This window comes from Limulus polyphemus, unplaced genomic scaffold (genome assembly GCF_000517525.1).
Source record: "Limulus polyphemus unplaced genomic scaffold, Limulus_polyphemus-2.1.2 Scaffold204, whole genome shotgun sequence".
In the NCBI taxonomy this organism is placed as follows: Eukaryota; Metazoa; Arthropoda; class Merostomata; order Xiphosura; family Limulidae; genus Limulus; species Limulus polyphemus.
The window spans coordinates 355,719-372,277 of NW_013665814.1; the positions used below are offsets into that span (position 1 = coordinate 355,719).

The 16,559-nt window shown below is 32.9% G+C and overlaps 1 protein-coding gene across 2 annotated transcripts; it reads left to right on the forward strand.

Annotated features, from left to right (window-relative positions):
• The first annotated feature begins 4,172 nt into the window (after positions 1-4,172).
• On the forward strand, positions 4,173-13,717 carry LOC111085018. Of its 2 annotated transcripts, none has more exons than XM_022381963.1 (3): positions 4,173-4,270; positions 11,077-11,213; positions 12,483-13,717. In XM_022381963.1, the coding sequence occupies exons 2-3, from the start codon at positions 11,085-11,087 to the stop codon at positions 13,587-13,589; spliced, it is 1,236 nt and encodes a 411-aa protein (XP_022237671.1). In that variant the 5' UTR covers positions 4,173-4,270; positions 11,077-11,084; the 3' UTR covers positions 13,590-13,717. The 2 variants fall into 2 exon arrangements, with proteins under 2 accessions (XP_022237671.1, XP_022237672.1); XM_022381964.1 differs by lacking the exon at positions 4,173-4,270 and adding an exon at positions 8,034-8,112.
• The last annotated feature ends 2,842 nt before the right edge of the window (positions 13,718-16,559 follow it).

The window sequence follows — 16,559 nt, forward strand, 5'->3', positions numbered from 1 at the left end:
GATTTAGAGAAAAGACATAATAGGCTATTTGTTGTGACCGTCGCGGAGATCGAACCACGGATTTAAAGGTTGTAAGTCCATAAATAATATATATATAAGACAGCCAATTATATATATACTGAATTGTATTGAAAATCTCCGTGGTGGGTCAGCGATAAGCTTGAAAGCTTATAACACTAAAATTCGGAGATCGAACTTTGCAAATGGGGGCCTAGCGGAACAGATAGTTTATTGTGCAGCTTAATAAACAATTCGCTATGATAAGAAGCTTTTTGTGCCGAGTTATGCAAGTTATTGTTATTCACAAAAACACTACTGATAAGATTATAAATATCATGCAAAGCTGACTTTAAATACAAGGTATGGCATTAAATGGTTTAAGAAGGTAGTATCATGCGTTGATAAATACTGAATACGCTAAACCACCGTTTCTCATATGTTAAAGCTTAAGCTTGTCTTGAAAATAACACGACTGTAGACATATTGATTGAATTTCAACAGATCTTTAGGAATGACAATGCGCTACAAGGACGTATATCAAAAAGAAGATTATTGTGTGGGAAAACATATCATTCATTTTATCACTCTTTAGGGAAAACTGTATAATATAGTACGGGCAAGTATACTGAATGAGTTCTTACCGGAATTTATGAGTGACTAAACTCTGAGGAAAATTATATTGAGAGACGTTTTTACCGATTTATTGGGAAAACTGCTTAGTGAAGAGAAATATAATAAGTGAGGTTTCAATAAATGGTAAATAAGGAGGAGGGTTGGGCGCGGGGCAAGCAACTCCACCCCGTAAAAAACAACCTGCTACAAGTAACTGCAACAACAACTTTCCGTTGGTGAGGTGTTGTTACGGCCCTATGCTCCACTGGGAGTTTACAGGAATAAAAAAAAAAATGATAAGGAGTATTATATAAAAACATTTATTTACCTGTTCTTAAAGGAACTTGGGTAACGTCGAAACGTGTGCCAAGTTCATTCTTATTAGTATTTAGAAGTAGTTGTCACACAATTACAGCAAAATAGCCTCCTATGTTTTTTTTTCTATAAATGTTTTGGAGTGGCTGTTTGATGCGGGAAAGCATATTAAATAAGCCCTTTTTTCCACTTGGAAGATGAAGTTCGCTATGAAGAAAGGGATAAATAAATAATATATATATATTACTAAATTTTGGAAAAGGAATTTTTGAAAGAAACTGATGCGGTAGGAAACATTTCAGTTTTCTACCTTACAACAATGGTAATGGTAAAGAACCTAATGCTCAAAGCAGCAACAAGTATGCTTATTTTACTAAACGATGCGTTAAGCTTATAGATGCTGATGCTGTGTACAATATATATATATATGTGCATGGGAAAGGGTAATTTATATTGTCTATGATAATAAAAATATTCTAATATAGTGTTTGTTTGTTTGAAGTTAAGCACAAAGCTACACAATGGGCTATCTGTGCTCTGCCCACCACGGATATCGAAATCCGGTTTCTAGCGTTTAAGTCCACAGACATCCCGCTGTGCCACTGGGGGGCCCAATATAAGACAATGTGGTATACATTACCATGAAAACTAAGGTAACCGGTGCATGATATATATGATATATATATATATATATATATATTGTCTATGGCAGTAAAGTACCAAGCGTGCAGTATACACGTAGTTAGATATAAACTTTGTCTATGACAACAAAGCATATTAGGTACAACACATATGTATGATGTATATGTATTGTCAATTTGGGAGAAACACGTTATAAAAAGTCAGTCTGTACTAACTTCAACGGTAAGGTATATTGTGTGTGATTAGTAGGTAGGTAAGGTACATATATTTTTATGACAGTAGAGTACACTATAAGAGATATAAAAGTAGTTTATCACGTATGTATCCACGATGATTATGTACGACAAATACATATATTCACGTGCGCACACATACATATGTATTTAGATTTTTTGTATAGCAGTAAAGCAATCAAATCATTAGTAACTGAGATTTATATTATTTATGACACTTAAGTATATAATATGATTATATAGGCTATTATGATACATCGAATTGATATTTTATAACACTGTTAGAAAATTATTTGTTTTAATGATAACCTTTAGGTTTCTTCTGTGAGTATAATTTCTGTATGAATACGTGATGTCATAAAAACATGTAGGTTCAAGAAGTCTTCATACAAAATGATAAAAACCTTTCGAAAGGTGGACCTTTCTTCTTCAGGAAAAAACTGTATGGATAATATTATCAGTCGCAAATTCAGAAAAAAAATTAGTTAAATCTTTTCAGGGATATTCTTTGTAGCTTAGAAGTAAGAAACCGTCATCACTGTATTCAAGTTAGTTTTAAAAAAGTCCCTAGGCGATCAGGTCCATTCTTAGTAAGCTCGAGGCCCCAAAGCAGTAGAGTAACGGGAACTCATAGTTTATTTGGCCCCCCAGTAAGGGGGGCCAAATAACGTCTTCGGACTTACAACGCTAGAAACCGGGTTTCGATACCCGTGGTGGGCAGAGCACAGATAGCCCATTACATAGCTTTGTGCTTAACTTCAAACAAACATAGTTTATTTATGTTGAACGATAGCAAGGGTTTACAGGGTCCTATCAGCATAAATATACATATATTTAATTTAAAACTTAAATTAGGTATCTAACTGTTATTTTAAGGAATACAAAACGCATTTTTTTATAATTTTTTTTTGCATTTTAGCGAGAGATAAGAATAATAAAAATCATTTAATTCTAAAATACGTTTTATTCCTCAAGGCAAGAAGTGGCCCAAACAGTGCTTGTCTTGTTTGTATCGGTAGTGATCGCGAGTTTCTGAAATTTGCTATATTTTTTTTAGAGAATGGTGTTTGACAACTAAAAGTATCACTAATACTATTTAATTTTGCTTCTCACAAATGACATTATATTAAAAAATATTTATATGAAATTAATGTTAAAAAACAATTTTTTAAAGATTTTGAATGCACAAATATGTCAATTTCAAAAGATACCACAAATTTCAAAGAGCTTAAGAAACTATGTTAATTAATGATAATAAGGTTATCGTTTAAATGGTTCCTTTGGATATACAGATGTTTGAAGTTATTAGAACGTGCCTTCAAGTGGCACAGTGGTATGTTTGCGGACTTATACAGCTAGAAACCGGTTTTCGATACCAGTGGTGGGCAGAGCACAGATAGCCCTTCGTGTAGCTTTGTGCTTAATCACAAACAACAACAACAGCTATCTGAGGCAGGGGCGGCGCATATAAGAGGCTTGGAAAGGCTTAACCTCTCCAAATATGCTGTCCATCACCTGACTTTATTCTCAACAATGCAATAATATTATACAGTATATATGAAGAGAGAGAAAAGGGTGTATGTGATGTGTGTCATTGGGGAAAAGGGCCTGGCACAACCTGGTTGTTTGGGCGATCGACTCGCAATCTGAGGTTCGTGGGTTCAAATCCCTGTCACCGAACTTGCTCGCCCTTTCAGCAGGGAGGGGAGCGTTATAATGTGACGGACAATCTCACTATTTGTTGGTAAAAGAGTAGCCCAAGGGTTGGTGGTAGGTGATGTTGACTACTGTCTTCCCTCTAGTCGATCACTTCTAAATTAGGGACGGCTGGCGCAAATAGCCCTCGTGTAGCTTTACGCGAAAGTCAAAAGAAACTGAGGAGAGTTTATTTATATAAGAGCTCGAACTTATTTTTCTGAGGGATATAATTAGTTGAATAATTAATGATAACGTCTAATTGTTTGACTCTTTTTGCTAGCTGGGCAGTTAACATCAAAGCTCATTAAGTGTAACAGTCGTGTCTTAATGTAAAAACTGGCATGGTTTTCTAATACATTGTAAGAATTAATGGATGTTTTCAGCTATTACCGTAGCGTCCGTAACTAAATTACCTTTCATATTATTAGCCCTAACCTACTTTTTGTGTCCACCGGCTAATTATTGTGAATTTAATCACCAAACAAACTGAATTACATAAACATTTTATGTGAAATCCAGAGTCATTAAAGGATTAAGTACTTGTGAAATTGAGTATCCTTTGATTTGAGACTTGACCTTTATATATACCTCTTTATGTAAGCACAAGTCCACGCGCATTCCATATGTGTGTGAGTATAAAGGTGCTTCTGGGGAATCATCTTCTCAATTTTCATTTACTCCTTGGGTTCTTATGTGGTTCCTTTATTACAAAATTTTCAGTGGTTGTTATGAACTGAAAACAAACGGAGCGGCTTCCTGACTTTAACAATGTAAGTAAATTAACCTGCTTCTGTTATTACAGTCTTATGTATTTATTTATGTATTATAGCGAAACATACGCGTATTTGTTAAAGTTTGTGGTATTCCGTAAGTTTGTTAACCAAAGTTACACAAATACATGTAAACCCATTTTTGAACTTAGTGTGTGCAAAATAGGATAAACTCTAAACCTAGTTTGTCCCAAATATATTAGATCTTCTTACATCAATTAAGTTAGTAGTTATAACAGGAATAGATTGTTATATTAATAAGTTTAACAACAACCTGCAAGTTTGCTAATGATTAAAAAAGGGGGGTTTAACGTATCTTAATCATTAAGATAGGTAAACTCGGAAAAATTAAGAAATCAATAAAAGTCTTAAAATGTGATCACAACAAATCTTAAAAGCTTTTTCATCATCTTATAGTTATCAATAATATCAGCAATATCAGACAGTTGTGCTTGCGCATTTTCAAGGTGTTGATATTAACATAAATGTTAGACTATTAATTTTCAAATACACATATGAATAAATCTGCGCAAGTATAAAAAAAAAAGGTGAGAAATCAATGGATGAAACAATATGTCATCTTTGGGTTATTTACGAGCTAGTTAAATCAAGTTATAACCTACTGTCCTCCAGCACAAGCTAGTATGCTATAGCTAAGTAATGTAAACAGCAATTAGCCAGGAGATTGTAATGTATTCATTCTTCAAGCTTCAATACGCAGGGTCGGCCCTTGGAGCCCCAAAATCGATATTGCAATTAGCAGTTCTTGTCAATTTTACAGGAGCAGTGGCACCAAATACAAAGTTGGCACAGGCCACAGTTTAGCCAGATCTGTCAATACCTTCTTGTTTAGTTTCTCATTACTTCAGTTACTACGTGGCTTTAGCCAAGTAAGACCAGCATAAAACCTTTAAACGTTAATATGTTACGAATAAGAATATGATACTGGAAGTATTGAAAATAAAATAAAATCATTTCAGAAAAAATAGCTACATAGAATTGCAAATTTTTGTTTTGTATGTAAAACTAGCAAAATTTTGGGAAATTATATCATTTTTAAGCGACTGCCAGTAATAAAGCGGCAAAATAATGTTGACATCTGTTCAACGGATTTTTGTTTTAAATATAAGTTCTATATAGTCAAGGTCTTTATGAAAATGGGGATATGTGATAGTGATGAAGGTATGGTCTATTAACATCTTAATTTTATAGTTTTCCCAGACTGCACTAGCACATTATTATCTAGATTAAAGTTGAAATTGAAATATTCGACCTGAACGTCACATTGTATGCACTTGGAGTAAACGGCCAAGTCAAGGTTGTTACGTATTACAATTTCGAATGGTCTGAAACAGAGCTAAATGATAATTTAAATTTAGTTGTTAAGTATATGCCGATATATCTCCAATTTGTGATATTTGCCAACAAGATTGATACACACAGTTTTCTTTTTAATACAAATATGTTTCAATATACAAACAACAATTTAATTTACAATAACAGTTATTACAAAAGTTTTACAAACTTACAAGCAATATAAAGTCTTTTTTTCTAGTCTTCCTTGATTTCTTATCGAGGGTTCACGATGAGCGAATTAATTTTCATAACGCGCTTACAGCTGAAAATGTAAAGTGTGTTCAGCAGTATCACGTCTCGAACCTTAAACCCTTTGAATCGCAGCCTGACACGTACACCACTAAACCAAATTCTTTCATAACATAATGCATTTTAAAAGTTGTCTCAATTGTTATGGAAGACAGTGTATTAAGAAAACCAAGTTTTAGTCTTGCTGGTGCCCTACTGGAAATTTGATATAATTTATTTACATTGTGAAATAAAAAAATAAAAAAGAAGAAAAATGTGAACTTAATCAACATGTCTAAAGATGACAAAATTATTATTGATATAATAACGATAATGTAATTGTTTGAAAGAGTCTGGTTTTATTGTCTCAAGGCTTTATATATTACTAATATATTATTATTTGTATAATGGTTACTCCATCAACCTAACGTAATTTGCTTTCATGAAGAACTTAATAATAACAAAACTTTCTTTAAGAAATATGGTTTTAAAATCTCGTTTACAGTTATTAAGATTGCTATTGTACTAGCACAGAACCCTTATTAGTAACTATGTTAACATATTTTTGAGACTAAAACAACTAATAAAGACTTTATCTTTCATTGTGCCAAAAACGTCGTTTGATACACAGTAACACAATTCGCTTAAAAATAAATATAAAACTAGAAATAATGTTATAAGACTACTAAATAATTTATTTGTTTTCTCATACTGATAGTTAGTTGCTGTGACTGAAAAAAATATTTCAAAGTTTATAAATAAAATGCATTTTAATCATGTGCGAGATTAAGCCTTTAAGCCTCGATTAGTTTAAAAGCAAGGATATATACTCAGAATAAAAATATTGTTATTCTAAACATCAAACGTGGCAGTTAAGTTTATCCTCGTTGGAATTAAGATAATATCAGTTTTAGTATACAAGTGATTGAAAGTTCAGGTTTCAAAATATTTGAATCATTTAATCTGTAACAAATCTAATGTTCTACCAAATATATATATATACGGTAAACATATTTAACAAAGACCAAGAATGAGTACATTTTTTATAAATGAAAATTTGTTGATTAAAAAAACTGAAACCAGAACTTAATAAGACAAGTTTAGCTCTAAATTTATATTAACGAAATGAGAAAACGTATCTATTAGTGACGATTTATCATATTATTCATTGTGTTTAACATAATAATGATCATATTAAGCAAAATATATAGGTTTTGGAAAATACGTAAATGGTTAGACATTTTGCAAGAGAAAATAATTTAGTGTTAAATCTTTTGGGCAAACAGCCTATAATATTTTATTCAAATGTTCTTGACATTCACTTTAAAAAATGCTGGTAAGATTTAACCCATGTAGTCGATGTGGTTAAGAAACTAAATGTTTCAGTTATGACTAAGTAAACTACATACTTATGAAGCAATTTACTCAGACAAAATAAGAAGATGTAATATAATGGCTATATACAGTGGTATACATTTGTTCTAAAACAGCAGAATATTTTATTGGTATACATCCAAACTTTATTCCTCCTATTTATCTAATCAATATCATTTAGGCTAAAGGTAACATAAATAAAAGTGCTATTGCGTATTTCATTCTATTTGTTCAATCTTTATATCGTTAATTTTTACCGAAATAAACAAACAAACAAACAAAAAACAACTGAAATGCACAGAACGATTTTAAGTAAAGGGAAACTCTGTGATACCAATGCACTTAACTTGTTACAATATATGCTTAGAATAGAATCTATTGCCTGCTCATCACTAAATAGTTTCTGTCTTTTCAAGTATTGTTGCAGAGATATACTATTGGTCAATCTTTCTCGACATATTTAGAAAAATAATTGCGAAAAAAATATCTAACAAACATAATAATAGGAATAAAGAGAAAACAAACTATAAGTCATAATCGTAGCAGTTCTAACGTAGTAGGAAGTGGTCATTCGCGTTGTTCTTGACTAAAATTCAATTTAGCTATAGTAATCACAGCGGTAAACTGAGACCATCCACAAAGAAACAGACAATCTTATAAGCCCACGTCTTGAAAACAATCCCGCCCTCTTAGGGAAAAAACAGCTGATCCTACAGCAATAATTTTTACTTTTAGCCAGTCCAAAAGCAACTCGAATAAATACGGCTGCATGACAAAACATTGCACTTAAGAAGATCACAAACCATTTCTCTGATAGATCGGAGGAAGAGATTCCTCTATAACTTGGTTGTTAGAAAAGTGCTAAGTAAGCCAAGGCTCCATAGGTAAGTGTTTTATACTACGACATCACTTTATCACAGGCTTTTGTCATCCATTATTCAATATCAAGACTGTGCTGAGTCTTTCTAAAGTATCCGAGAAACGTTCTCTTAATAGATTAAAATGTTCAGTATCCAGTTACTTGTTCTATCTTATTACAATAAAATCAAAACAAGCTTTCATACAAATCATGTTTAGTTTGAAATCCAAGTCGCCAACTTTAGAATCTTGTAAAAAATTGGTCCATTTAAACTTTGAGCAAAAAGTGCTATAGTAATTTGATATATTAAAGAAGTGACAATATCATTGGAATCACAGCACCGAAACGTCGTTGTTTCGCCACTTTGCAATTTATTATAGGGTGGCGTTCTACGTAAAGTGTTTGGTTAATGTACCTGAGTGAGTTTAGGTAGTGTCATTGACATGAAAATTGTGTTTTATGGTCTTTTTTTTTCCCTTGGTTTGTTGTTCAAGTTCGGTGCTGAGATCTGATGAACAATATCATACCAAGGCAAAAGATGTTCTTAAAACACGGTTCAAAGATTTGTTAATTTGATAGGAAATAATTCAAAATGACTTGCTCCACATTAGGTTGAAATTAAGGAGAAACGAGCTTAACACATGTCTGGAAACAATTATGGAACAACAGTTTGGATATCTTGAAGTTAAAGAAATATATATATATATATATATATAACTCTTTGGTATATCTAAATTTTAAAAGTTTCATAGAATGGTCATTCTATGGCTGAAACATTCACATAATATCTGAATGAATCAAATTCCAGTCTCAACTAATAATAATTTTAAGACGTGTATGTTGTGTAAAGATAAAAATGGCGATATTAGTTTCTAGACATGCATTTGGAGTATGAACAATATGCATAAACTATCGATTGCTTACAACATTAACATTAAGCTTTATAACGCTACAGATAAAACAGAAAAAAATATATAGTCTTAGAAAACTCTGTACTAAGTTTAAAATGTACAGAATGTGTAAAAAAAGTAGTCCATCCATTTCATCAGCATTCGTTAATACCGGTGCAAAACCGTACCCGAAGAAACAAATAATAAGCTGAAGCTTCTTTCATATTTTAAACACAGATAACCATTACCCTGATCTAGGCTTAATTCAACTAGAAAAATTGTAAACTCGGAGATCTAGACATACTTTAAAACGTTAAAGCATTCTGATTAATAGGCGGAGCTGTAAAATTACATAAATCTTTTGTAGAACAATACTGGACAAATTTAATACTGGAAAACGTTGTTTTCCCTTTTCATTTTCGTTATATTCAAAATATATTCTTAACAATCATTTCTCTCTCTTTCCCATGACATCAGAAAATAAACTAGTCTCTTTGTAAAGATTCTATTCGTAAGGCTTCCTCCACTTTACTAAGATATTTTTGCCATATCTCTTTTCTCTTTAAGAACAGAACTTCTTTTAAACTGGATCATCAATATCTTATCCAAATATACCAATCTTTTAACTACTCGACCACAACATTACTTTTTTTTGCTTTCAACCGGACCCTATTGAACCAGGTCTAACCACCGCCATTACCACACAGTGCCATAGGAAAATAAAATTTCAAGCCTATTTTTATCTCCCAAAAGTCACTGACCAGGAGTTATTTCGTTTAGTACTAGAATTCGTCAGCTGGATTGGATTATAAGGGACAAATGTCTATATGAAATGGTACTTACATATGCAGTAAACAATTCAAAGTTATGGCTTAAACGCTGAAGACGGACAAAGTATTAGAATCCATTAATCTTAATATCTGTGATAAAACTACTCAGACTGTAGATTTCTTTTATTTACTTTTATGGCTCTGCGCTTAACGACAAACAAAAATTTCCTTTTAGCTTGTCCAATTCGGGTTTTTAACAAGCAGCTAATAAAATAAGAAAGAAAATATCCCGCTAATTTTCGGCTTATAAACCATAATATATTTATGTATATCTAAAGCCATGAAGATGGTTCAATTTGTCTTTTTCAACCACTTCAACCTTGAATTATTTAAAGTTTACATTTGAAATATTATTTTGTTTTGTTTTATAATGTCGTAAGTCACGTGTCAAACTTTTTACACGTACTGGGCATGAAAGGACAGTGAAGTTCAGAACGATTACATTTGATGACGACCTGAATTTGCAAGATCGAAAGTTGTTTTTTAACTACACAACTGTAACTCTTCAATAACGTTTTCGTTGTGGCTTATAAAAATTGTTAATTTTCTTTTATTTCTTTTCGTTGCGATTTATAAAAATCATTTATTTTTCTTTGATATTTTTCTAACCACAAGGGTTCACGGTTCGCCTCCTATTGACTCTAACTAGCTTTCCACATTTAGGGATGCGCAATAAGAGTGACGGTCAAATCTCACTATTAGATTAGAATTGCTCGAATATTGCGGTGGCTGCTGTTAACTAGCTGCCTTCTCCCTACTCTATCAGTTCAAAATTAAGGACGGCTATCGCAGGTAGCCCTTGTTTTGCTTTGCAGGAATATTTGAAATAGACAAACAATAGATAACTTATATACAATGCTTGTTTAATCTCAAATTAAATAAGAGTTTTCATTAAATTATTTAATTTATCATAAAGAGGCAAAAGAAAATATTTATTTTATTTCAAAGTGATGAAGTTGGAAATATACGTACCCGCGTATAGATTTTTAAGTTAGATAACATTTTAATAAACTAATGTAATTAACTGGGGACATTTCCATCATTTTGTAAAACTTTATACATGTATATTACATTTTATACCTGGAGAAAATTGCTTCTACCTGATCTTCTTGCTCCGGTTATATACATCATTTTTTCTCTTAAATTAACTCTTAAGTTAAATTCTCTTAAATAAACTCGTTTAACATATTTCATAAATAAATGATTTTGGCTGTTATAATTTATATAGAAACTAATTTTCAGTACAAATTAACTTTGTTTCTGTTATAGCAATCAGAATGAGGATGTTTTCGTGTTTCATTCTTGTGGTGTTGGTGGCGCTGAAGACAACAATTGCATCTATAATCAGTGATGTGACACTTAAGGATGATCAATTAGACAACATTACACTCCAAAATACCTTTGACGTAAGTGTTGTATTGCAATGAGTGTAATTGTTCTTTCATTCACGATAGCTTGGTAGACAAAAGGTGTGATGTCCACGTTTGTTTTTTTGATATTTTTTAAAATAAAATATATTTTTTAATATGGACGAAGAAGCCACACAACCATCGAAAATTTTAATTTCGGTGCCTCTCGATGCACTTGTTTTTTTCATTAGTTTATAGACCACAATTATGCACATTTATATTGACACATAAAAGGGAGGATAGTTGGATTTTGTAATACGATAAAACACCTTCTTGGAGTAAAAGCAGCACTAACAAATCGAACTAGATTTAGGGGGAGCCACTTGTATTATTGTTGGCACTGAGCCTACTGAATCATTGCCTTGAAGTGTGTGTGTAAATATATATATATATGTTTATCTGTGTTTGTATATCCAAATATCTTTTATTTAGTACCAAACACTGCCTTTACTTGTTCCACTTTTCTTTCCATTTGGTTACAAAAGCTTATGAATGTTATGAAATAACTTAGTGTCATAAAAATGTATATAAGTTAGATTGATTTGACAAGTATATAACTCACTCAGCCACGTCCAGGTCCTTCAATATTTAGAAACTTTAATGTTGTAAAAGCTGCGAAATTCAAATACCATATTAAAAAAATTGGCATTATTGTTCTTTGTAAGTATTTTTTCCAGTGCTACTTATGATAAAATGTAATGCTGTTCTGTGATCATGATAATGAATGAGACTCTTTATGTACGCATTTATCTGATAATATACTTGTTTGTGTATAAGGTTTAATACTTATAAAAGGCAACAGTAAATTATATAGTGTAATACATACCTAAAAGACGAAGGTTTCTTTTCGTTTTGTAAATTATGTTAACATTAAGTAGTAAAAATAATATATAATCAAAGGAACGAATTTGCACCAATGTAGTAAGTGAAAATTCATGCGATTTTGTTCAACATTTAGTAACTATGCTTAAGTATTTAAACTTAATCAGAAACACTTAATCCTTTAATTTTGATTCAGTTTTATCTATACAGTTGGAATAGTCTAAAAATTCTTTTGACGAAACCCAAAAACCTGAGCCCCTTTGAAAGGTGGACCTTTCTTAATCAGGGACAAACTGGTTTCGTATTTTATCCTTAATCGATTTTTTTGAACCTACGTGCTTCCTTAACATCATGTGTAAATATATATACTTATTCAGTAAAGATGTATTTCATATAGTTGATATTTCACAAGGTCGTGCTAAGAGAGTCTTTGATTCTTCATAGGAAGAACAGTCTATGGAAAACCTAAAACCAGCTTCGAAACAAAAGGATCATCCAAAAGAACGACCGTCTCTGGAAAATGTTATTGGTATTTCAGTGGGTTCTTTAAAAAGACCTAGTAGAAGTATCGCTAACGATAACACTTTAGTTCGAGATTATATGAATTTCAATAGGAATGAGCCTTCCTCTGGTTTTATGGATAATGGAGATCGAAGAAATTCAGTAATTTTGAAAAAACAAGGCTATATGACAGAGGTATTCACTGGTAACCAGATGCAAGGAGGTGGAGGAGAGTTAAAAAGAAAAAAAGATCTTCCACCGGGTTTTTTGGGCAGTCGGGGCCGAAGAAGTCAAGTGAATTTTAAAAGACAGAACGATGACCTTCCACCTGGATTTATGGGCAGCCGAGGACGCAGGAGCCAAAATAATCTTGATCTGTTGTTAGAGAAGATGGAAAGTCTGGGTTTAAGGAGTGAAAGGGATTTCAAGAGACAATATACATTTCCCCCTGGTTTTATGGGCAGTAAAGGTCGGAGGGCTCAAGGAAACACAAAAGGTCGTCAAGACTACACGGGCTTGAAAAGAGAAAACATATATCTGTCACAATTTATGGACGATTGGATCCGTAAGGTTCAAACAGACTTCAAAAGAAATAACAAAACTCCACTGAATTTAATGAAATATGAGAATTATAAAGATCAAATGATTTCCAATCCAGAAAATGCTCTTCCAATGGAATTGTTCGCTATTGAAGGCCGCAGAAGTCAAACTGTCTTAGATCACCATAATAACCTCCCAGCAGATTTTATTGGAAGTCGAGGCCGCAGAAGTCAAACTGTCTTAGATCACCATAATAACCTCCCAGCAGATTTTATTGGAAGTCGAGGCCGCAGAGATAATACGAGCTACAAGAGAGAAAATGAGCTTCTGCCTGGGTTTTTCGTCAGTCGTGGAAAACGAAAGGAACGCTTAGGTGTGAAAAAACAACTACCTCCTGCTGGTTTCGTTCTAGCTCGTGGTAAACGAGTAGAAAATGAGTTTATCCAGCTAAACAACACACCATTGGACAGTAAAACAAACGCCATGCGTTCTGGAAATAAAAAGGGTTGACAAACAGGAAAGCGCATAAGAAATATGTTCTTGGAGTGCAAGGTTAGATTATGTGTAGAATGTATGAGGATAGTCGTGATTTAAATCTCTTTTGAAAACTTCAAATTCCGTAATTGTAAAAATGTAAAAGGTTATTAAATAGTACTGTACGAATAAAGATTAATTGCACATGTGAATAATTAATGTCCTGTTATGTTTCTTTCAAGAAAACGCTATTCAAGAAAATTTTCATTTTCGATTTTTAAATTTTCAAAAAATTACAAACAAAAAAATACTTACAGAGTTCCTATTGCTGCCATTAAATAAAAGCCCCTTTTTGAAAAGTTTAGAACATTTAAACAAAAGCTTTAATCTTTATTTGGCTCTTTTTAATTATATAGGTCTAAGAACTAGAAATTACTTGTGGTGTTGCCCCTGTGACACAGTGGTATGTCTACGGATTTACAACGCTAGAAACCGGGTTTCGATACCCTTAGTGGGAAGGGCACAGATAGCCCATTGTGTAGCTTTGTGCTTAGCTACACATAAACAAACTTGTGGTGTAAATTTTTTTATAGGTGCACCCCACTTCCTGGGTGGAGCGTGACCGAGTGGTTAGCGTGCTGGACTGTGGCACCAAACGTGTTTCACGACCCATTACCCCCGGAAAAAAGTCGTGTTCCGTACGTTGGGGCCATGAGTGCCTTAAAAGAGTGACGGTAAAATCTTATTATTTGATTAGAATAACCCATGAGTTGGCGGTAGGTGGTGTTGATTAGCTCCCTTCCCTCTAGTCTATCACTTCAAAATTATGGACGGCTAGTACTCAAATAGCTTTGCCTGAAATTCAACAAACAAATCCTATATCCTTGTATTTTTTCATAACAAACGAAGATTCAAGGCTGTCTAATTTTAAAACGAGACTTATCAAATGGGGTTTTATTCATTGTGAATTGGTAAAGACTGAATTATTAAACACATTTCCTCATACAATAAAGCTGAGAACTACAGTTTTCACTTACAACAGCTCTGTCCACTGAGGATCAGCGGTAAGTATGAGGGCTTATGACGTTAAGAACTGGCTTTCAATACCCGCGATGAGTAGAACTCAGATATACCATTGTGTAGTTTTGCGCTTGACAACAAACAAACAATGTGGTATTTTCAACTTGAAAAGCAGCTTACGAAATACATGGGCTAAATGACTGGATGAAACATAGCCGTATCTAATTTTGAACTTCTAACCAGAGGGAGGCAACCGGTCAACAACATCCGCCGCACATGGGTTATTCTTAACTGGATAGCGGGATTAAATGTCACTTTTGTAACATATCCATAGCTATAAGTGCGGGTCGTGTTCAATGACATATCGAGGGCTTGTACCTAGGACCTAACGATTTGTGCACACGAATTACACCCAGCTATGTCATCAGTTCGGCTAGGTGGATAATAAAGAATGTATTCCATATGAAATTTACGTGTATTTAAGTGTAACAGGAAACTCGACATGGATTACATTTATTGGTACGCCTTAGTTTTGCTTGTTTGTTGATCAGCTCAAAGCTACACACTTGGCTATCTGTGCTCTGCCCACCACGGGTATCGAAACCCGATAGATAGCGTCATAAGCCCTCAGACTTACCACTGAGCCAACAGAACGCTCACCTTAGTCAAAGATCTAAATAACTTCAAACTCTCTCTCTCTCTCTCTGTGAAAGAGTGCAATCCTTATTTTATTAACCTTTAAAAACCGAAGAAAAAGTTGACATAGAATTAACAGAATGAAAGTCGTTTGCAATATAAACGATTACCATAGTTAAGCAAGTAAACTACAAAATAAGTCTTCAAGTCCTGTAATATTTACTGAAATAAAAATGTATGATACGTTATATGAATAACTGGCTAATTCGTGCACGGTAAAATAGACGTCAAAGGCAGTCTCTATCTGTGATAATACATTCGCAACAATTCCTGAACACATACAAAAATTTACAAATTATGTGAAAAAAATACAATCTTTAAAAACTTGCTGTTTATAATACTTCTAAATTTCCCAAGTTACACTAAATAAAAGTAATAATTTCTGTATCTTTACATTTAATGAGGGCATTTTCAAATAATATAGATATATATGATGACTCTGCGTGTTTTGAATTAGTAACACTTCTTCACATCTTCAGAAATAAAATACTGACATGGAAGTACCTAAACTTCATCATCAAACAGTTGCTTATCCTTATTCAAAAGATGATTTTCAGAGTGCTAAAGAAGAAGCTACAAACAAATAAAATACAGGTAGTTTTTAAAAACATTACAATTTCAAAGTCATAACCGGAACATTTAAAAATCATTTAATCTATCGGAGTGGTAAAATTAAATATGTTCAATTCCGTGTAAATGTTTCCGGCAACAAATTTATTTACGAACTAAAGAAACCAACTGACTTAAAAATATAAGAACATTAAAGACAAAAATGTAGCCGACAATGTAGCTTTTACATTTGGTTTCAGAAAATACAACTGCAAAGTAAAGAAATATAATACTAAGAGGCAATAATGCAGTAGTACGCCGCTAATTAAGAATAACTTTTATAAACACTATTATTCAGTTATTTGTTAATTTTTACTTTTCATTGTATCTATCCGAAGCCCACCTCCCCGTTGGCTCAACTGTTAAGTCGGAGGGGGCTTATAACGCTAAACATCGGGTTTAGGTACTCATGGTGGGTATAGAGCAGATAGATCATTGTGTAACTTTGTGCTTAACAACAATCAACCTGAAAAAGAAAATTAAGTCTAATTCCTTATAAAACAAGGTTGAATAAGTTTTGTTTTCAAAAGATTTTAAAATTTGATCTGATAAAATATAGGTTACAAAAAATATTTTTTTTTTGTGTTTAATTTCGCGCAAAGCTCCACGAGGGCTATCTGCGTTAGCCGTACCTAATTTAGCAGTGAAAGGCTAGAGGGAAGGCAGTTAGTCATCACCGCC